General features: G+C 39.0%; 1 protein-coding gene across 5 annotated transcripts in view; it reads right to left on the bottom strand.

Annotated features, from left to right (window-relative positions):
- The window catches only part of prdm16 (PR domain containing 16), a 172,714-nt gene that overhangs the window by 14,981 nt on the left and 133,783 nt on the right, over positions 1–23,950 (bottom strand). For 2 of the 5 annotated variants that reach the window (XM_077719034.1, XM_077719051.1), the window contains exons 4-10: positions 11,730–11,870; positions 7,001–7,103; positions 3,149–3,350; positions 2,913–3,060; positions 2,552–2,705; positions 250–1,897; positions 42–129 (exon numbers count right to left, since the gene is read on the bottom strand). In XM_077719034.1, coding sequence (XP_077575160.1) covers positions 42–129; positions 250–1,897; positions 2,552–2,705; positions 2,913–3,060; positions 3,149–3,350; positions 7,001–7,103; positions 11,730–11,870 — 2,484 coding nt within the window. Of the gene's footprint in view, positions 1–41; positions 130–249; positions 1,931–2,551; positions 2,706–2,894; positions 3,061–3,148; positions 3,351–7,000; positions 7,104–11,729; positions 11,871–23,950 lie in introns of all 5 variants that reach the window. The other 3 variants (XM_077719043.1, XM_077719025.1, XM_077719059.1) reach the window with 3 other exon arrangements.

The following is a 23,950-nucleotide window of genomic DNA, read 5'->3' as shown; positions in this document are numbered from 1 at the left end:
CCTTGGCACAAGTATACTATGTCTGTTTAAAATGGGTTTACCTGTGGGTGGAAGAGCTGTGGTGAAGGCCTGAGGAACTTCTCCTTCAGCGCTCCGACAGGGTCAAGTAGCTTCCTTTTCTCCACCCTGCTGGACCAACAACAAGGGAGCGGGTTACATACCAAGGTCTAGGATCATCTGAAACATCTTGACCATTAATATACTAATATTTGTAGATAAAACTTTGCGGTCCAACTGGAACAGAAATACCTGTATATTGGGTCCATAAAGAAGGCCGAGGGTTTGGCGTAGTGTAGAGGAGGTGGTTGGTGTGGCTGTGGCTGTGGATGTTGGTGCGAGCCAATGGGGGATTGATGCAGTGACTGGGTGTGAGGAATTGAAAAGTTGGCTGTTTCATCCTTGATGGAAATGCCTTTTACAACTCCATAAATGTGGTTCTTTTGATTCTGAGCTTCAGATGTTGTACCATTGTGACCACCTCGGTTTCTGTTATTGATACTAAGGTCTAATGGTTGTTCTTCACCGCTAGAGATAACAGAAGAGCCCCTAGCATCGCCAGAATTAAGATTTAGATTCGAAGGGTTAGTTGGAGTTGTAGGCGATAGCTTGGTCTCCTTAGGTTTCGTACTAAGATCAAATGGCGATTCTCCACTAGGTACAGGTGCTCCAAGTGCGCCAGACACCATCTTATGGAGATGATCACGAGGCGATTTAGGCTCGCCTTTGAAGAACAGGCCAGAGTTGAGAGCACCCCGATCAGTGCTAAAGGGGTACAAGGAGTTGTGGAAATTGGGTAGGAACTGAAAGGGAAACATGGAGTGGTAAGGGAGTGGACCCATCTTCTTTTCCTGGTGAAGACCTATCAAACCAGGACCGAAATATTTCTCAGCAATTGAAGCAATGGCTTTAATGGAATCAGTGGTGGCTGCATTAGCATTCGTGGTGGTCGGTGGGAGTGCTTGCTCATCAGGTGGAGGGAAGAAAGAGTGCTGCATGGGCACAGACGAGAAAAAGGGACGATCCATTGAGAGATTGCCAGAATTAGACACCGCTGGCATCACTGCACGGTTTGTGTCTTCTAACTGGGAACCATCTTGGCTGGAAAGTGCCACGGATGGCTTTCTTCGTTTGCCATTGTGCTCACGTTCACTATCTCCGTCGCTCTCCAGATCAGAACCATCACCTGAAGCCGTACCAGTTGTGGTGTCCAAATCAGTCCCGCTTGTCGTGTTAACATCTTCTAAGTCACTGCCATCTGACATGTCTCCCATCTTGGATTTGGTTTTAGTCTCTCCACCAGAGGACAGCGTCAGTTTACTTTCGCTATCTTTGTCCTCAGTGAGACTTAAACGGTTCCCTCCATTACTGTTTGTGGAGCTAACTAAAGACACTGGAGGGGCATCTGGAGGACTTTGTGGTAGTTTATGTGCCTCTTGAGTACTGTTGCCAAGGGAGGTTTTCATCATGGAACTAGGCGGCAATAATGGCGGCCGTGGATACAATGATGGAGGAAACATACTGGGGAAACCATGTGGGAGGGATGGGAAACCGTGGGGTCCTGAAGAGAAGGGCAAGCCGGCATGAGGGTGAGGTCTGGAAGGAAAGTAGTCAGTGAAGCCTAAAGCTGACTGATTCAAACCACTTAGGTGGGGGTGGTGGGACTTGGCCTTGGCTAAAATAGGACTGGAGCTCATGGGAATACCGGGATTGAACATTCCTGTTGGTGAGCCATAATGGTTTTTGCCCTCGCAGAAGCGACGGTGCTTGTTTAGGGAGGAGGTAGTGCTGAACAACTGGCCACAGTCCTTACACTTAATTTGAGTGCGGCAGTCTGCGTGCATACGCTTGTGGCGGCAGAGGTTGGAGAACTGCGTGTAGGATTTGTGGCACACCTCACCTAGGGGTAGAGGAAGATGCAGCCCATCAGGGCCTGGTTAAACCCTTTTTAACACTGTCTCTAACTGTGTAAACCAAATCAACTACAACATATAGAAACAATGGAAATTAAGAAATAACGGTCAATAGGAAGTGGATACTACAATAAACTGGGAATGATGAAAAATATCCCTCAAAATATGTCTTTTTGAGGACATATGTGAAAACTTTAGGAAGTGGACACTACAATAAGCTGGTAATCATGAAAAATATCCCTCAAAATATGTCTTTTTGAGGACATAGGTGAAAACTTTAGGAAGTGGACACTACAATAAAGTGGGAATCAAGAAAAATATCCTTCAAAATATGTATTTTTGAGGACATATGTGAAAATTTTAGGAACTGGACACTACAAAAAGCTGGTAATCATGAAAAATATGCCTCAAAATATGTCTTTTTGAGGACATGTGAAAACTTTAGGAAGTGGACACTACAATAAGTTGGGAATCATGAAAAATATTCCTCAAAATGTTTTTTTTTGAGGCCATATGTGAAAACTTGTAAAAACTTTGGATGTAAGAAAAGGTTGCAAACAAAATCTGACTTCCGAAAAAGTACCAAAATGAATCAATTACATGGGCTTAAAACAAAAAAAACATGCAGGACTCTCACTTACAAATAAAAGGTTTGACACTGCTGTGGATGTGCTTATGTTGTTTGAGACCTGATGAGGTGGCAAATGTCTTGCCACACTCTGGACAAGTGTGAGCTCGAGCCCCCACATGTTGTGAACGGATGTGACGCTGTAGATTGCTGGGATCTGTGAAGACCTGCCATGACACAAATGGATTCAATAATCAGCATGTATTTCAATGAACCATTTTTGCATCATATTTTGCCAAAACTAAAGAAATAACTGAGATATCTGTTTTTACAGTTCTCCAGGTATTACCAATAAAGTACTAAAACGGGTAAAATATTTGATCAGGCAAAGCCAGTGTGTCCAGTGCACCACTTACGTGCCGGGTATGCTGTACCTTATCACAATTTTCACACTCAAAGCGCTTGCCGCTGTCATGTGACATCTGGTGACGAATGAGGTTGGACTTCCAGTTGAAAGCTTTAGGACACTGGTCACATTTGTATTCCCTCTCCTCTGTATGGACTATCATGTGTTGGCCCAAACTTTATGTGGAAAGAACAAGTAATGAACTAAACTGCATTTTTTTAGTACCTGAAGTAAACATTCTGTTGCTATCACAATTGTGTTCACCTGTATTCATTTGGGAAGATTTTCTCACAGTCTTTACACTCGTGGACGGTTTCGTCGCTGTCTTCCCGCTCTTGTTTGAAGTCTTCTCTCAAGGTATCAAAGATGGAGCCCGCACTGGAACAAGAATATTTCTGGTGTCGCCGCAACTCAAGTGTTGAGGAGAATAGTTCGTCACAGTCTTCACAGCGGTACATCTGCTCATCTAAAACATAAGACACAAGCTATCAAGTCACCATGACAACCAAAGCTTTATGAATCCAGTCACTTAATCAAATGTCTTTGCTGTTGCTTTTCGAAATGGACTTTGACTCAACACATTTCCTGATGCTTAGGTTAATGTTCATACTGATAAACTAAGCATATATTGCATAAATGGATCATTTCATCTCCTTGTATGGACAAAGGCGTCGAGTAATTGTTGATAGATATACAATACAATAGATACAATTAATGATATATCCGATTATTAATCGTGGTCTTAGTTCTGTGTACCTATTTTTCTATGTATTTTTTAATTACTATTTTTTTATTATTTAATCAAGGGGTAGGGAACCTACGGCTCGGGAGCCATATGTGGCTCTTTTGATGGGTGTATATGGCTCTTCCCGAGACATAAAATATGTATACACGAGACATATGTCAATTTATATGACATAAAAAATGATATTCTTTTTATTATTTAATCCAGGGGTAGGGAACCTATGGCTCGGGAGCCATATGTGGCTCTTTTGATGTGTGTATATGGCTCTTCCCGAGACATAAAATATGTATACACGAGACATAATATGTCAATTTATATGACATAAAAAATGATATTCTTTTTATTATTTAATCCAGGGGTAGGGAACCTATGGCTCAGGAGCCATATGTGGCTCTTTTGATGGGTGTATATGGCTGTCCGCGAACCGGTGTGGTAAAATATGAGAACCACGGGTGATAAACCTAAGTCCCGAACGCACCAATGGGAGCGTCACGCTGGCACTGTGGCGCCAAAACTATCTCTAACACCTTTTTAAATCAGCATTTTTCTTCATTAGACTCTTCTGCATGCATACTCTCATTGATACTCATTGATTAGCCACAGTGAAATAATGTTCTCAAAAGAATTCAGACTTTTTTTACATTTCAAAGTGGTGAAATGAAGAAAAATTGCTCACATTTTCATGTATTTTTACTTTTAAATTCCAAGTATGCCTCTCACGGAATAACGTTTGAAAATATCAATTGTTTATGGCTCTCTTCGTCAAAAACGTTTGATTTAATCCATTAAAATCTATTACCAGCAATTGCCTCTTTCTGGGTTAGTTACAGCTCAATTGGCTCCCATTTAAGTGGTAAAACCAACAACCATGCAATTGACAATTGCATAAAATGGAAATCAATTAGCTGTGATACATTGCCTTCATTAACACTTTTAATTGCATGTTAGGTAAAGTGTTTCAGGGAGGGGGCGCTTGAGCAAACGGGAAACAATAAGGACAAGTCTGCCCCTAACCAACCACCATGATAACCTTCACAATACCCCTCGCCAACGAGGTCAAACACATAAAAACTCTAGCCAGTCCTTTCAATAGTAAGTTCCTGAGCTCGAGTCCAAGTTCAACATCTCAGGGGACGGAAACCCAGCAGTGAGTCTTTGTGCATGCCAATGAAGAAAAAAAAAAAAAGAAAAGAAAAGGCTGAAGAAACAGAGGTGAGCAGAGCCACAGTGGCGCCATAAGCACACACCTGGCATCCCAAAAACATACACACCCATCCATCATTTCATTGGGTTTATCAGCATTGACTTATACAATGCCTGGAAGACCCCATATTCTTCTGTGACCGTTTATCCAGATGGACCGTGTTGGACACATTAAAAGAGCATTAGTGTAGAAAGATGCATGTTTCCAGCCTTGATGAGGTGGATAAATGACTTGCTAGTCAATGGGCCATTACACTGGGATTTAACACTACTATACCAAATAGTACACTAGAGTACACATACACATTCAGTACAATGTGTGCTTTACTCATACCGTATTTTTACGACTGTAAGGCGCACCCCATTATAAGGCGCACCCTCAATGAATGACATTTTTTCCATATATAAGGCGCACTGTATTATAAGGCGCACTGTATTATAAGGCGCACTGTCTATTTTGGAGAAAATGTAAGACTTTTAAGTGTGCCTTATAGTCGTGAAAATACGGTAATTGCTATTAACTTCCAGGTATGAAGCACTCACTACTTTACAGTCACTTATAGAGACAGCCATTGTTGGTGTTTTGGATTTTTTTGTATAAAATCTTGCAGTGGGGGAGGGGGGGGTTGCTATATGATGGAAGATGTTGTAAACTATGATGCATATGCATATTTAACAGTATTGTTTCAGTTCAGGCATTTGTGTTTTATAAATATCCGACAGTGGTGGTTTTTCGTTTTTGGTTTTCTGTTTTTTCCATATATAAGGCGCACTGGATTACAAGGTGCACTGTCTATTTTGGAGAAAATTTAAGACTTTTAAGTGTGCCTTATAGTCGTGAAAATACGGTACTTGTTTGTTTCTCCCTGCCACTTTGCTGTAATTTAAGCAGGAGAGTATGACTCGAAATTTGGAATGCTTTCCTTAAAGTTAATAAGTGCTTTAAAAGCGACTTGAGTGTGCATTGAAATTCTTAAAGTGTGTTTTTTGTTGCGCATCTCGGCCGTGGTGGTAGTGGTGGCTTTTTGAAAAGGGGAGGCTAATGACTCTCTGGGAGATGATTGGAAACACGATTATGTGCAGTTTAGCAGCTAATCTGGGAGCATGGGTGATGTCACAAGGGACTCCTCGTGTTCTTTTACACTGAATTCCTGCTCCGATAAAGTCAGCTATGAGAATGCATTGAGCTAAAAGTAAAACAATTACAGTACTATGCTCCAAAAATTGGAATAGCAAGTTAAAGTTGTTTGATTTTTGACAATTTACCCTAAATAATTAGTGAAAGAAATGTAATCCAGTTGGAAATGTACTGGTTTGCATGTCATTCATCCATTTAATATGTCAAATTCATCTTTTTAATTTAATTACTGAAATAGAACCTTTAGTAGGTGATATTACACAAAATTATTAGTATAACATTAATTTCAATCTCTTTTCCAACTCTGTTATACTGTTATTTTACTTGTTTTATCTCCCTTTGTCACTGGAGGAATTAAACACGCACACATGCATCTGACAGTGTTTTACAATCAATCACCACGCATGCAGGTTTTACCTGAAATATGTTTTTTTTTTACATTCATAGAGAAACACTGCATATCAAATTTCCAATACTTGGATTTTTTTGTCATGCTAAATCATTCAAAGCAAATGAAGAAAATAATTTACCTGCCAAAAAAGGCAAATAAGCAAACAAAAAAGAAGCAAGATTTGCTTTCCAGAATTTTTTTTTTATGCCTAAAGCTGAATTTACATTCTGACAATACAGAATCTATTTATTTGCAAAATAAAGTATAAAGCAGTACTAAAATATGAATATATTTATGACAAGTGTTTGATTTCTGTTGATTCCTTTAAATTTGGTAGACAATTTTAAAGCCCAAGACTGGAAAGATAATAAAACGTGAACTTTCAGCAAATCATTTGTATTTTGTAGACTTAAATAAATCTGTTAAAATTGTTAATGGCAGGTGGATTTTAAATGATACGTCGTCTGTGTGTTTTTATTACATTGTATAATTGCATTGAGTTTTTTTTCAGTTTCTTTTTTAATACAAGTGAAATAATTCACATTTATTGATTAACAATAGGCATAGTCTTTACCACGTATAGTGCAGGCTGCAGTTTTGGTTAAAATGTGCACTAATGAAGCGCATTAGTCTTCTTACCTTGCAAGTTAGGTGCCATGGAGCCCTCCGGGAAAATGCCGTCCTTCATATAAACTAAAAGCTCCTCCCCTGCATCAATATCCCGTACTGCTTTGTAATAAATCTACGGAAAGAAAGAACAATAACATTAGTTCAAAATATTTAGAAATGACCTCATATAATTATGAACATTTTTCCTTTTTTACAAAAAGGCCTAATGCTCAGACTCAGAATAAAATGATTTCCCAGATGACTACTGTACAAAAAAGGTCAATTATTTCTTCGATAATTCGACAAAAACAATTGATAAACAATTAAATAAATATACAATTGACTGAAACGCACATAGTATAGCGTACTAATTTATTGGAGCATTGTTAAAATACAACAAATGAACAATTTCTTTTTAATTTCAGCTATACACCTTATCAATGCAATTGTTTTAAATTGCAACAGACACTAAAAATATCAATATTTGACAATTAATGATGCCTGGATAATTAATTTCAAACGGCTAAAATCTGTTTCTAATCTAAAAATCCCTTTCTAAAATCCCCAAAACAAAAACAAAACTCACTCCATGCACATATTAAATATAAAATTGCTAACACATGTACGTCCTCATCATCAAGTACACAAATTTCCTCCCATTTAATGACTTTAAAAAAGACCTCCGCGCACTTCCAAAAAGCTTGCCATGCCAAATACTACCACAAGGGGGCTCTCTTGTCAACACCAAACCAATCTAACGAATCCAACCACACACTCGCGCACGTATAAAGTAAACTTCCACGACTCGTATAGTATAACCGAGCTGACACGACAAAAAATCCTTGTAATTATTATGATCTATATTGATTTTTGTGTGCGCCCACACACAAATATAAAAAAAACCTGACCTTTCTTTTCTCCGTAAGTCTGAGTAGTTGAGAAAGTTGCGCGGCAGTACGAAGAGCCTCCAGTTGCACGAGCATTTGGGTCCCGGCGGAATTGGCCACACAACCCATAGTACTACTACACTCGCTTCGGCAAAACTCGGACTACCGGCCAGGAACAGGACCGATGTAGACGATGGAACCGATGAAGCCGAACGCAGACGGCCGGCCGGGTGTCGAACTCGGCCAAACGGCCACAAAATCTTGCGCACAACTGATGACGCACTAAATGTTGTCCACTAACTGACTTTTATCTATCTAGTCAAAGAGTATCCCTTAAAGATGATGATGAAGATGAGTCGCTCTCTCTCTCTCTGTTTCTCGTTCCTTGCAAGGTTTCTCCGCTCTCTCTCTCTCCTACTCTCTCTCTCTCACTCTCTCTCACTCTCTCCTTCTGTGGTCCCCCGGCCGGCCACTCCTCCTCATCTTATCTGCAGCCGAAAGCACGAAGGACCCCCACTCGTCACCCCACTACCGCCCACCCCAACCTCCATCAACTGCTGCACATATTTAATATTGATGCCGGTAATGGATAAAAGCAAAACCCTGGTGACCCTCCTTCATGCGATCAGTTACAACCGGGTGGGCGCACGGATTCACACCGACGACATGAGACACACACACACGCGTGTTAATTTGTATAAAAGGGATTTTCAATAATCGATGGATTTTCTAGCTAAAATTGGTGGTCAGGAGAAATGACTAAAAAAATGTGTTTAAGACTATGAATGGGTATTTACATTTTGTTCTGTAATTGTTTAACAAATGAAATGGAAATGGCTTTTTTTGTAAGGTTAAAAAAATTAGGGGGTAGGATTTTAAATCAATTATATGACGACCACTTCTCTCAAAAAATTAAACTACAAACCCACCCCAAAAAAAACGATGTCACTTTTTTAGATGCACATTTTACCAGGTTTTTGAATTTTATCATTTGGAAAATAACATCGGTTTATCATTTCATAGAGCAAGTGACAATTTTTGGTCATTACAAATTGGAACCTTATAAAAAGAAAATGTTGAAATGTATACATTTTGGTTCATGTAGACCACAATATTAACATTTTGTATACAAGTGTGGCCTAAATGACTTAAAATGAGATGTCTCAATTGTTCTATTATACCCTATTCGTGTCTATTATTTTAGGATGAATTGTAATATTTAACATGGACAAAATTAATAATAACATCAGAATCTCTAAAAACTGAAATACACTGTTTATGGCCCTCGGTAACACAAAGTTTTCATTAATTTATGCATTTCCCAGGGTTTAAATTACGCACTGATCCTAGTCAAAATGGACTTGAATTGCAGCCATTAAGTACATTGAGGGCCTTATAAATTATCAGTCCAAGAAAAAGATAGAAAATGATGTGAAAGAAAGAAAACTGTGTGGTTGTAGAACTCATCTGTGTGTGCTTTTTAAAAAATAATTGGGCCAAAAAACTTTGACCGATCCTGACCTCATCTCTGTCAAAAAATAAAACTGTAATGCCAGATCAAGGCCCACAGTAAACCTATATGTAGTATTACAGGTACACTGCAGTGTGTATTTGTATTGATGAATCTATCTAAACAAGGTTTACCAGACTCCCAAGTTCAAACGACAAGTCAAAATGGACCAAGTTCACCTTCAAATGAACCCTAACATGCAACAACATGTTGCACTACTCTCAGCAAATACTGAATGAAAACACCAGAAGTAGGAAATCATCTGTTTTTTTCCCCAGCAACAATATTTAGAAATATTTGCCAAATTGAAACATGATCCCCTAAAAAATGTCTGCCAACAAAAATGCATTCATGTTCATCCTACAACATGACTAAGAAGAAAATAAACAGACATTTTTTCCCCCTTTACTTTGAAGGCCTGCATTTGGTTCTGCAGTATGAACACATTTCCATAAAGTCATGCATTGTGCATGTAAAAGAACCAGCAAAAGGAAATCGCTGAATGTATTGCGGAAAAAAGACATTTTAGCACTGAGTGGCTTCGTCTTATGTATATAAATAAATGATGGGCTCATAACTGTGACGAATCAGTGGCCGGGAAAACAAAAGCAAAGCCATTTGCCATGTAAAAACTGCAAAATGCATCAAAAAGGCAAGAAAACCACGTGACCTTTATACTGGGTCCAGTAATTCCGCACAATTTTCGATGGTGCGCTGATTCTTTCAATTTGACATTGTGCGGCAGTGGTGGGGGTGGAGGGGGGGGGGCACTAACGTGAAAATCTTAAAAGGATTAGGCAGGTTGGTGTCGCCAGCCAATTGGTGCTTGTCAATCTTTGAGGCCCCCTTGCGTTCTTTCTAACTTCCTCCAAGCCGGCCTCCCATTTTCTTTCATAATGTCTGAAGCTTTAAATGGACACAGTGGCCCGTCCCCTCAGTGTGTAAGAGTGACAGGTGACAGGTCAAGACTGGAGGACTGAGAAAGAGACAAAAGGGCGGCGAAAGACGGGGAGAACCCGACAAGAAAGGGAGGGTGTACGAATAAGGATACAAGTAGAAAGTAATGTGGAAACATAGGCGAGTTCATATGGGAGTATTTGTCTCCTGTCGTACAACTGTCATGTTGCATGTCATGTCATCTTAAGGCCATTTAAGGGCAAGTTTCACTTTTATTTCGGCTCCATGAATCAACTTTAGTTTTTGCAACTATTTGTTAAAAAGTGCTTATTCCACGTTCTTCTGAAATATTTTAAAAATTCCATATATATATATATTAATGCTGCCCATCAGATGTGTCTGCACTGAACTCAGGTGAGTAAACACTACAGCATAGGTGTCAAAGTGGCGGCCCGGGGGCCAAATCTGGCCCGCCGCATCATTTTGTGTGGCCCAGGAAAGTAAACTTTCCGTTTTAGGATCAAATTAAAATCAAGAGTATAGATGTATATTAAATTTCCTGACTTTTCCCCTTTTAAATAAATCTAAATTTTTAATCATTTTTTTCCAGTTTTTAGTCCAAAAATCATTTTGTATAATCTAAAAATATCAAAAAAAGCTAAAATAAATATTATTTTTGATATATAAAAAACTGAATATTCCAGGCTCTTATTCCAGTTCTTTTAATCCACTTATACATAAAAAAAATAAATATTATATCTAAAATGGTCCGGCCCACATGAAATCAAGTTGACATTAAAGCGGCCTGCGAACCAGCCCACCATCAGGTGGCTCTGATAAAAATGGACACATCATATAAACATAATACATATCTATGAAAGATTATATGTGAAAATATACTGTACAGACTTTTTGTTCTGATGGGCCATTAAATGTTAAACTACATGATCACACCTAAACAAGCTACATCAACAAAGAAAATTAACATTATCTAAAGAAAAAACCCTAAAACATGAATTTTTCCTAAGAAAACAAGATAGCTAATGGGAGGTCCTCACATACCTGACTAATACATTTCCTCCAAAGAGATTGGTTCACAATTACGTATATATTTCCAAATATCTGCCAGAAAGGGGAAGGTTCAACGGCAATTGAACACATTCTTTGTACTTTTTTGTTTGTTTTAGGAGTCTGATGAGTGTTTCAGTTTTTGTTACGTGGGTGACTTCCTAATAGCTCTGGCAACCAGCCCAGTGACAACCACACAATAGAGTCATTCCTTGGTCATTACCAGCCAACATATTTTCAAGCCATGATGATAAACACAATACAAATACGGTAGGAACCCACTAATCACTTTTGGTGGATGGGAAACAGGAAAGGAAAGCAGTATTCACCATTGTGGGATAAAGACAACACAATGTGTCTCTTATGTATTGAGTCCAAATCTAAGCGGGACACTCACCTGGTCTCCAGTGAGGTGGCAGGCGGCGAGATTCTGCTCCTCAAACGAAGGGGCGGAGCGGACATATTTGAGCCAGCTGTTGCCAGGGGTTTCCGGGCTTGTGTCCAGAGCAAACTTGATGTTGCCCATGTCGTCAACCACCTGTTTTGAAGGAATAAAGTCGGTTTTTACAAAAGCAGAAACTGATGACATAACATTAAGTTTCCTTAGATCGGGAGTCGGGAACTTTTTTGACGAAGAGAGCCATAAACTATTGATATTTTCAAATATTATTCCTTGAGAGCCATTCTTAGAATTTAAAAGCAAAAATACATGAAAATGTGAGCATTTATTATTCATTTCACCACTTTGAAAGTAAAAATAAAAGTCGGGATTCTTTCGAGAACATGATTTCACTGTTGCTAATCAATGAGTATCAGTGAGAGTATGCATGTAGAAGAGTCTAATGAAGAGAAATTATGATTTAAAAAGGCGCTAGAGATAGTTTCGGCGCCACAGTGCCGGGGTGACTTAGGTCTCTCACCAGCGGTTCCCATATTTTACCACACAGGTTTGCGGAGAGCCATATACACCCATCAAAAGAGCCACATATGGCTCCCGAGCCATAGGTTCTCTACCCCTGGATTAAATCATTAAAAAAATAGTATTTTTATGTCATATAAAATGACATATTATGTCTCGTGGAGACATACTTTATGTCTCGCAGAGAGCCATATACACCCATCAAAAGAGCCACATATGTCTCCTGAGCCATAGGTTCCCTACCCCTTGATTAAATAATAAAATAGTATTTTTTATGTCATATAAAATGACATATATTTTGTCTCGCGGATACATATTTTATGTCTCGCAGAGAGCCATATACACCCATCAAAAGAGCCTCATATGGCTCCCGAGCCATAGGTTCCCGACCCCTGGATTAAATAATAAAAAAAATAGTATTTTTTATGTCATATAAAATGACATATTATGTCTCGTGGAGACATGTTTTATGTCTCGCGAAGAGCCATATACACCCATCAAAAGAGCCACATATGGCTCCCGAGCCATAGGTTCCCTACCCGTGCCTTAGATGCAAAAGGATTGAAAGTGCGCCTCCATTCGGAGGGCGTTGATCACGATTTGATTATAGATGATGGCTATGATTTTGGATGTCAATCATCTTTCGAATGCAAAGTGGGAGCCTTGTCATGCCCAAGAAATGGAGGCATAACGTATAAAAGGGAGATGACAGTTAATGGGAAATGCCTAACTGTAGCTTCTTTGACTTTCTCTGAGAGATATTGATCATGAGAAGGAGAAAGGGATTCTTATTATCGTATTTCACAGAAAAGTAAAAATATGGAAGTAGCAATTTGGGAAAAAGTAAAAGAAGGAAATTGGAGGGCTTTTCACTGAGTGAAGCGAGTTGCAATGCAGAAGAAGTAACAGGCTACATGACATTTTTAGATGCGGACACTTCATGAACTCTGAGGAACAGCAGTTTTTTTTTAAAGCCGTGTTCTTTTTTTAAAAAATCACCTCGTAAAGTGTGAAAGGTCATATTCTTGTTGTGTGGGTGAAAGGGTTTTCACTGGGTTGGGGGTGCAAATAGAGAGTCAATGCGTAAAGTGTCTGGTCAGAGGTGTGAAAAGATCTGGTCCATGTGTGCAAATCCAGAAACACACAATTGTATTTATGCAAAGTTTATGGTTCAGGGTTGAAATATAATCCGCTTTATAGTGGGCACCTAAAAAGTCAGCATTGACCCATGTTCATGCCTAATTAATATCTATTATAAAAACCAAAAACGTGACAATAGATTAGCTAGTAAGAAATAAACATTGAAATGATGGAGAAATAGATTAATGTTCAATGAGGAAAGCCCATTCTATAACAAATGTGAGTTACATCCAACTTCCGCATGTCCAAACAGAAATATGGATGTTCTAAAATGTGTAAAAATAACCGCATAAAAAACATGTAAATACAAGTTTTTGGGGATCATTAATCAATAATTTGAAAAGTCGGATTTTGTGATTTTGTGAAGCTATGTTGATTACAAGAACACCTATGATACCTTTTTGTTGAGGTATTAATATTACAACGCAATTCTTTTTTTGGAGTTATACATAGGTATTGGCATTTAAAAAATATATATATCAAAAAGAAAACATTTCTTCATTTTCCTGATCCAAATTCACCATGAATCTAGTCAATGATGGGCAAACTACGGCCCGCGGGCTACATACGGCCTGTTAGGCTTTGTAATCTGGCCCGCCGACGTTGTCCAAATATATATATTTTTTCCCCCAAGATGGCGCCGTCACGCGGAAGCCAGTGGCAGTAGCTCCGTCCACTCTTAATTGTTTTTCAGTTTTTTTTAAATGACAATTTAATATTTCTTAATACATTCCTTTTTACATTGCTTTGTACTTCATACTTTTTACTTTAATGATGAGTGATGAGTATGTTAATACTTTAGTCCTTTTTTTCTGTTTCTGTGTCATATGTACTGTTAACGGATGCACTTTTTTATATGTATCGTATCTTCTGCTGACCCTTCCATCTGTCAAATCTTTAAAGTCAATGTGGCCTCTGGGCCGAAAAGTTTGCCCCCCCCTGATCTAGTCATATTGTCTAATCAAAGCTCCCTCATTGGCTTTTGCTAACTTTACCTAATTGAATACAGGCTTTGATTTAATGTGTGAAAATTGGCACACGAAAGCTAAAAGCTGCTCTGTCGCTCACTAATCAAGACCATCTACAACCACCAACACCTATTATGCACTAATATGCTTCCTATGGATTTCAGTCATAGGACACTTGTCATAGAAAAGAGTGAAAAAGCACAAACAGAGGAGGCGCTAGAGTGATTTTTGTTGTTGTTGAGTAGGCCATGGCAAGAAAGGAAAGCAGAACTTTCACATGCTTCCATACTGAACATGTTGCAGTTCATACACACTTGTGGTTTCCAACCTCTCACTACATTTCATTATGCTTCCAAGGGTGGTGGGCTTAATGAGCAGCAGACCTGTGTGTTTTTGAAAGTGCACATGTGTGCCAATGTTGTTGAGGGAGGGGGGCTTACTAACACCATGTCACAGCGTAGGAGCCTGATTTATAAGGCTTCAAATGAGGTGCAACAGCAAGGGAAAAGCAGAACAAGACCACGGATGATTGTTTGTTTATTTACCTCTTCCGTTTCATTTTGCCACCTCTCCCATCCTTGTATGTCAAATAGGGGAAAAAGACCTAATGCCCTGTGCAAGTTACACTATCGTACATTCAAAGTAGACATTTTTCTGCTTTGACCAAAGTGTCCAAGTCATTAGGATTACAGCAGACATGGGCAAACTACTATTTATTATTATTTTTCCCCCACAACATGGCGCTGTCACGCGGAAGCCAGTGGCAGTAGCTCTGTCCACTCTTTGTTTTCGTGTTTTACAGCCCCTCTATCTTTTAAAAAATGACATTTTAATATTTCTTAATACATTCCTTATTACTTTACTCTGTACTTTATACTTTTTGCTTTAATCATGAGTGATGAGTATGTTAATACTTTAGTACTTTTTTTCTGTTTATGTTTCATATGTACTGTTAACGGATGCACTTTTTTATTTGTATCATATCTTGTGCTGACCCGGCCCATCTGTCAAATTTTTAAAGTCAATGTGGCCCCCGAGACGAAAAGTTTGCTCACCCCTGGATTACAGTGTCATTTTCCCAATCATTATAATAAAGGATAAAGAAAACTATTTTCAAGCAACTTACAAATTTTACTCTGAATTCTTGTGGGAACATGTTTAACCAAATTTAAAAGCCTGCCATCATTATAATATAAATTTTCAACTTCAACTGAAACATAAATGATTTCCTTTTACCATAAATAAAGCATATATCTTTTCCGTACTCAAATACTTCACGTGTAGAGGTAAGAAAATGAAGAAAATTATCTAAGAATGACTAATAAGTTTCACATTGGTACCCACAATGGTGACGATCAATTCCTTAGTAAATCGCATTTATATCTATTTTTTATGAGAGCATAATCCCCTGAACACCTGCTTTCATTGCCTTCAATCCAGAAAATAACGCCAAAATACCTAAATGCATAGTTGAGAATGTACTTCTAGATGATTGGTACGCAATGGAAAAGAACAAACATGAACACTAGAAAAGTCACAGGAGAGGTGAGTGTGAAAAGAGAAGCAGCTCCAAGTGGACAGGATGCAGAGCAAACTCCACAGGAAGCTCTGATAAGAGCACGACACTCCTCTTGCTCCTCGCCTCACAAAGGGGAACCTTTGACAGCTAGAAACCTTTAATGGATGTCTCGACATGCCCTCTCCATCAACTATGTGTGATGGATGTTTGAAGGAGGCCGGGGCTGAATTAGAAGAGGAAAGTTACTTGTAAAGGCGGACGCCATATTGGTTTCAATTAGACGGAGGGCACCAAATGAAAATGCTACTCAGCGGTGATCGTGATTGCAAAGCGAGGCGGTGAAAGAAGTACTTTGCTTCCTTTCAGTTACTTGATGTGTTTAACCTATTAGTATTTAATATAGACTCATTTATATGATTCATTCTTATGCAGGTAGGAATTGATGTAAATGATTGAAATAACTGTACAGTAAGCAGTAAACATGGCTTGCAATCAATGTTCCTACTAATTTTTCGTTGGTCTGGGCAGAAAGACAACCTCCCTGAGCGCACTGAGTACCAGTGTGAGCGACATCATCACTGCTCGCTATGGGCACACCAGTATCACACCTGTCAGAAGAAGCTACCTCTAATTATTCATGTAAAACATGCTTTAAAACACGAAAAACATAAGAGTGGACAGAGCTACTACCACTGGCTGCCGCGTAGACGGCGCCATCATGGGGAAAGGGGTAAAAAAAAAAGTTTGGATTTTATTTACTGCGCGCCATATGATTGCTGCTGCGCAGAGAAGACGAGAGTAGTGCGCAATTGCGTATGCACGCAGCATAGAGGGATCATTGTTGGCAACTACATATTAATAACATCAGAATATACTCAGTTAGATTAAAACCTCTTGACAGTCAATCCGAAACATTATTTTTGACACATTTCTTGCATTGGCTCTTCCTATCTTTGGCAAATATGCCTAATATTGTGCCCACCAAGTGCTAAATTGGCAATTTAAAATAAAATTGTACACAAAACAGGTCAAAATACAAAGAAAACAAAGTAACCTAACCATGGTAGACACAAATCCTGAAAGTAGTCAAAAAACTACAGTTCACCTGCTTCAGATAGTAGACAAAGTGTGTACTATTCACCTGAGATTTGAACTTCCACATGACACAGTTAGGGGGCGACCTCACATGAGAGATAAAACACCAGACATGGAAGTCAAACCACATCCATAGCTTCCCATGAAATTGTGGTGAATATAACGGTAGGTATATGTTATACGTGCATACAAACGCAAGTAGGCATGCAAGCACATACGGCTGAAGGCTGAGTGAACAGCTAGTCGTGAAAGTGGAACAGTGACAGTGACAGATTGAGTGGCTGTGGAGTCAGCTGCAGTGCTGGTTGTTAGAGGTGTTGCAAATTGAGTTAGAGGTGTACGGCAACTAACAAGCAATAAAGAAGTGTGTGTGAGAGAGTATGTATCCTTTCTGGGGAAGAAAAAAAACATGTCTCATTCCACTTGAGAGGCCCCTTAACATACAAGTGAATGCACATGCACATATACACACAGACTAATAAAGAGGCTGACAGAGTACAGATTCCCGCATCGTCTGATCTTTGCATTACTGAGGGCAGGCACATGTGTGTGTGTGTGTGTGTGTGTGTGTGTGTGTGTGTGTGTGTGTGTGTGGTGGATTAGTGTTAGCTTCTTAAAGGGGCCTGCATAATATTCAATAATTTAATTGAATGTGCTATTATATCGTAACATACCCTATTTTAACGACTATAAGGCGCACCGCATTGTTAGGCGCACACTAAAAAAAGGACATTTTTTCCATATATAAGGCGCACTGTATTATAAGGCGCACTGTCTATTTTGGAGAAAATGTAAGACTTTTAAGTGCGCCTTATACTCGTGAAAATACGGTAATTGCTATTGACTTCCAGGTATGAAGCACTCACTACACAGTCACCTCTAGAGTCAGCTATTGTTGATGTTTTGGATTTGTTTTTGTATAAAATCTTGCAGTGGGGGAGGAGCTATGTGATGGAAGATTTTGTAAACTAAGATGGTATCTGCATATTTAACAGTATTGTTTCAGTTCAGGCGTTTGTGTTTTTTTAATATCCGACAGTGGTGGTTTTTCGTTTTTGGTTTTCTGTTTTTCCATATATAAGGCACACTGGATTATAAGGCGCACTGTCTATTTTGGAGAAAATTTAAGACTTTTAAGTGCGCCTTATAGTCTTGAAAATACGGTATATGTAGTTAAAGACTGGGAGAAGTCGAAATTGCAACATATTTAAAAGAGCTTTATTTCCCATGGCAATGATTGTTATCTCTTATGGCACACTAGTGTGCCACGTCAGCCGAGTCAGGAATTACTAGCCTGTGTGTGTGTGTGTGTGTGTGTGAAATGTATATGGGCAAAATGTGTTATGGGGAATTAAAGAGTGTTAAATGTGACCTGCTTCATGTGGGCTGGGTAGCAATATTGACATAATTAAAAAGCAGGAGGCCAGAGCCCAGGGCCTTGTAAAAGCCATCTGGGCAGTGCGCGTGCATGTGTGTGTGTGAAAATATTGTGAGTATCACAATGTGGGCTAGGTCACTAAAGAGCTGATTTGTTACACTGAAATTAGCATCATCTGCAGTCCTAGTTAGGAAGCCTTTATATATGTGTCTGCCTATTCCAGGGGTGGGCAAACTTTTCGGCCCGGGGGCCACAGTGACTTAAAAAATTTGACAGATGGGCCGGGTCAGCACAAGATATGATACAAATAAAAAAGTGCATCCGTTAACAGTACATAGTAAACAAAAAGAGAAAAAAAGGACTAAAGTATTAACATACTCATCACTCATCATTAAAGTAAAAAGTATAGAGTACAAAGTAAAGTAAAAAGGAATGTATTAAGAAATATTAAAATGTCATTTAAAAAAAGATAGAGGAGATGTAAAACATGAAAAACTAATAAGAGTGGACAAAGCTACTGCCACTGGCTTCCGTGTAAGGGCGGCATCTTGGAGGAAAAAAACATTTGGACAACGTCGTATGGCTGAATTAAAAAGCCTAATGGGCCATATGTGGCTCGCGGGCCGTAGTTTGCCCCTGTGTGGTCTATTTGGTGTTTTCCTTCCCAATTGATCATCTAGCTATAGATATGCATGGCATAATTGTACTCTGACAATGATGTTTAGTTTTTACTAATACATTAGAGTAGTTTATACTTCCATACACATAAGTGTACTTTGCATTGCTGTGCATCTTTAGAACTTCAACATGAGAACAAGCAAAACATTAGCATGTTTATCTTTGGAAATGTCAGGCTTGACAGAGATTTACAATTAGACTCCTCTTATAGACAATTACCAGATAAAACAACTATGCAGTATTGTTAGATTTCCATTTTATCATAGTGTTACAGTAGCAGCAGAGGAGTCCTCTTTTTTTTAAAGGTGCTAATGCAAAAGCAAATATTGACAACATTAAATTAGTGAATGTGCCAAATCAGCACACTTCTTGCCAACTCCAAGTAATCTGAAACGGGAAATGTGCCTGCTGTGAAAAGGAACATGCAGTGAGTTTTCAGGCTGGGGACCTCATTAATGCAACAGCCTTGTGTTATTTACAGCCTCTTATTAAAAGCCTGGATGAATGTGTGTAGAATGACCGAGTGTCCGTGTGCAAGTGTGTATTCCACTCCAAACGTTTTGTGTGCAGGTGATACGTTCAAAGTAAATGCATGGGTTTTACTGGCGTGCACCCGCTTTCACAAGCCTTACTTTTATTATAGGTATTTATGGCAATTAGGGAGGAGATATATTGGCTCATTACAGCCAAGCAGGTGCTGGCTAAACGAGGAGATATATGAATGGTACATCAGGGTCAAATACACTGTGTCCCTTGGAGTGTCCCAGTCTCATTTTCTTTTTTAACCTAATGTATATTATCTTTATGTTCTGCAAAGAGTGTGTGCCTTATTGATGATGATTGTTAACAGGCCCAGGTGAACAAAATTTGGATTTTTTTAATATATATTGGAAGGAAAAAGTAGTAAGTTGTTTACAATTAGGTGAGAACACACAGTGAGCAAACAGTAATTATCGCTTACTGTATTTCTATTGTGTAAATTCAATTTATAGTGTTTTCCCATACATTTTGAAGTTTTTTGGTAGAAGTGACTAATTTCTATTTCTCCCAAAGCATGATTCTTGCTTGATTTTTTTATTATTTATTTCAGCCTGCCTCAATGGCACTTCCTAACTCTAATTAATCAAAAAAATTAAACTTTTTATTTCCTTTTCAGAACATATTTGGGGTTTTTTTGGGCAAAAAGAGCAAATAGAAGGTCATGAATTAAAACAAATAACATTAAGGTTGATTATTTTTTTTAGACTAAAAGTTTTAAGAGTCAAAAATGTCCTCTAATTAAATAAGAGAAACATTATTAGTTTCTCAACAGGGACTTTCATACAAGAGTTTACTATCCACTACCATTATATCAAATGATAAAATACTTTTTACTCTGCTTTATTCAACGAAAGAGAAAATCTTCAATGCAAGCTGTGAGGGCTCAAAGCAGTGTCGAAAATGAATGAATGAGTATATGATGTTAAAAAGAACTCAATTTGCTATTCATGTGTACATGATCAAAATAATTTAAATATATATATAATGAGTGCATCTTTCTCATCCAAATAGTAGTAGAAAAAAAGAAAAAAAAATCCTAAGTGCGATCTGAGTAAGTAAAATAACTCAATTTGCCGTTTATATTTTTGTACATGATCAAAAGAATATAAAAAATATTGAGTTCAACTTTCTCATTCAAATAGTAGTAGAAAAAAAAAGAAAAAAATCCTAAGTGCGATCTGAGTGAGTAAATCTCTCACAGTCTTTTCTTGAAATGTCATTTGGAAAGAACGGAGGACGAGATGAAATACACGCTAAGAGGTACACTGAGGACTCATAGTTAAACCTTGTGACTATGTACCAGATAACAGGAAGCCTTTTTGTCAGAAATTGTACAAAAATCCAAAGTATTCTTATGACAAGCCCCATTTCACTGCTTCCAGTCTGTTTCAAGTGACTATGCTAAGTTGTGCTAAAAGGAACATTAAGAACAACACTTTTTGGCAGAGCTGATTCTCAAGATTAAATGAGAATCTTTCTTTTTAAGGTCACATTCATTTTAGCGCCCTTGATTGCTCCTGTTGACTACTCATATTCACTGTTAAAACTTAAAACATGGTGGCGAACAAATGTGCTAAATCCTGTGACCGGACGTTTGGTCGCCGGTCTTTTGGTCGCCGGTACTTAGATATTAAACTCTCTCTCTTAGACATTTAACTAAAAAAACTAAATTAACAGTAAACTCTCTGTCACCATTTGACCGGCGACCAAAAGGGACCAAAAGACCGGCGACCAAGCGTCCGGCGACCAAACGTCCGGCGACCAAACGACCGGCGACCAAACGTCCGGCGACCAAACGTCCGGCGACCAAACGTCCGGCGACCAAACGTCCGGCGACCAAACGTCCGGCGACCAAACGTCCGGCGACCAAACGTCCGGCCACCAAACGTCCGGCCACCAAACGTCCGGCGACTAAACGTCCAAGCACTCTAAAACCTGCCAAGACTTAAAACTTCTTCACAACTTGGCCTCTCGGTCCACTTACCAGTTGAATGGAGTCATATTTGTCATATGCAGGGCGAGTTTGGTAACTTTATTTTGGCTCTGCTTCTGCCCAGTAGCATTATCTACGGGCCAAAGAGACAAACACGATGCCAGGAGACGTATGTCTCTCCTGAAAACGACTTGCATAAATATCTGGTAATCCTCACCCATACTATTGGATAATTGTACATGTGTGTGTGTTCTCTTATGTTGTGTCCATTAGTCTATTTTTGTGTCTCTGAACTCAAGCTGCGACTGAGACAAGCCAGGACAGAAGGCCATTCTCAAGTGCTGCTGAGAAGGAAACGGGCCATTTCACTGTTGTGTAAACCATTGTTTCATTTCCACACTTCGCCATGCTCCCTTTCTCCACTCTGTTATTGCTCTGGGCCCTGGCCCATGTTCAAGTGTGAACACAATACAGCTATTGAGACCCCAGCTCACACCTTCCCGGTCAAGGCCTTGCCCCAACGTAGCTTTCAGCGGCACATCTCGTCGTGTGAAACGACTTATTCCATTCAAGTTCATTCTTTTTATGACAGGCGGCTTCAACACACCCATTTTCTTGCCCCATTCCTTCATCTTAATTGTTACCCTAACTCCGACTATGGAGGGCCCCAATGTACAGGTAATGTATCCTGCTTGATGACCTGCCCATAGAGGCCCATACAGCCAACCTTTAATTAGGACCGCTCATCTCCTCTTCCCTAAGTAAGGGGGGGAAGAAATGGTAGAAGAGGTTCTGAGTATATGCGTGTAGAAGAACCCTTCAGCCATGTGGTTTGTGTTAGGACCAATATTAAGAGTGTGTCAGTGGGTCCAGAGCCTGGCTGATGGCTATCAATCTACCCTTTAATGGACGACAGGATATATAGGAGTATGACTGGATAACGGTCCCACTAAGAGAAGCTAATGGTTAAACGGCTGCATTAACTCCCCCTTATATAGAGGTATTATGTTGCCATTGTAAACTGCTTAATGGCCTGATTATAAAAGGATGACTATAATATTAAAAAGTAAAAGAAATGTTTAATGCATTGAATTTGAAGGTGACAACAATGAATCAAGTACTCGCAAATATGTTTTTTTAAACTATATGGTTAAGAAAGTTAAAGAAATATATTTTTCTTTTAACTATCATATTTTTCTGATTATAAGGTGCATCATCAATAAATAAATTGATTTTCTTACCATGCATTAGTGTATCACCGTATTCCATTTGGCATTTATTCTTTATTTTTAAGATTTATTTATTTATCCAGTATTGTTTTAGTTATAGGTTTCAAGAGGGTGTGTCTTAAGCACTTTAATGTAGTAGTATAATACAGTTTTGCTCCAAAATAATAGATTCGAGGTCCCTATTATATGAATACAAACATGTCAAATTATATTTGATGTTTTGTAGTCTTTTAGTTTAGGCTTTAAATGGTTCAAATTCAATTTGAGGAGGAAACCCAACTCCTTTTCTGCTGAGTTCATTCATTCTTTATTGACCTGTTTCTTAAAGTCTTTCATTTTTCTTCTTCTTAAAACTTTATAAATACTTTCATATCAACAGCTCCACAGCAAAAAAAACCCTAGATATCTCTTCCAATTTTTTTTCCACAGAAAAGAAAGACCATTCCTCTATTAATAATCAATGGGTTGTCACACGCAAACACTAAAGTCTTAGTTTGTGAGGTGGAAAAATGTGAAGGGAGGGTGGGGGAACGGGAAGGAGGGGATGAAGGATGTCGAGAGAGATAAATGGAGAGGAGGAGCAGCTGTTGACACAAGACTTCTCCTCTGTGTCACATAAGGGATAACTTGGGTTGCCAGTGTTTACACACACCAGTAGTAGTGTCATCAATCACACACATATTGGTTCTCTCCCTCTCTTTCTCTCTTGCTTCATCTGTCGCTCGCATAGCACCCCCTCCCCTACACGCACACATTTAGAAAAGGGAAGGCGGATTACTGTGGGGGGGGATTGACAACATATTACGCTACTACAAGCATGTCAGATAACATCCTATTCTTCACGGCTCATCTCTTTCACACACAGACACACACGCACACACAAGAGGTTGCGCATCCCCTTACCAGTAAATGACACTGAGAGCCATTTAACAGACTAAAGACATTAATGGCTTTGTATTATTTATGGGGCATTATATTCAACTAAATTATGGTTTGTATGTTATCTTGAGGGTGGCCCGGTGGCCGTGACTGGACGTTTGGTCGCCGGTCTTTTGGTCGCCTGTCTTTTGGTCGCCTGTCTTTTGGTCGCCTGTCTTTTGGTCGCCTGTCTTTTGGTCGCCTGTCTTTTGGTCGCCTGTCTTTTGGTCGCCTGTCTTTTGGTCGCCTGTCTTTTGGTCCCTTTTGGTCGCCAGTCTTTTGGTCGCCAATCAAATGTACT

Source organism: Stigmatopora nigra, chromosome 1, assembly GCF_051989575.1.
Source record: "Stigmatopora nigra isolate UIUO_SnigA chromosome 1, RoL_Snig_1.1, whole genome shotgun sequence".
Lineage (NCBI taxonomy): Eukaryota > Metazoa > Chordata > Actinopteri > Syngnathiformes > Syngnathidae > Stigmatopora > Stigmatopora nigra.
Note: the sequence above shows the minus strand (reverse complement) of the source record. Positions and strands in the feature narration are given on the sequence as shown.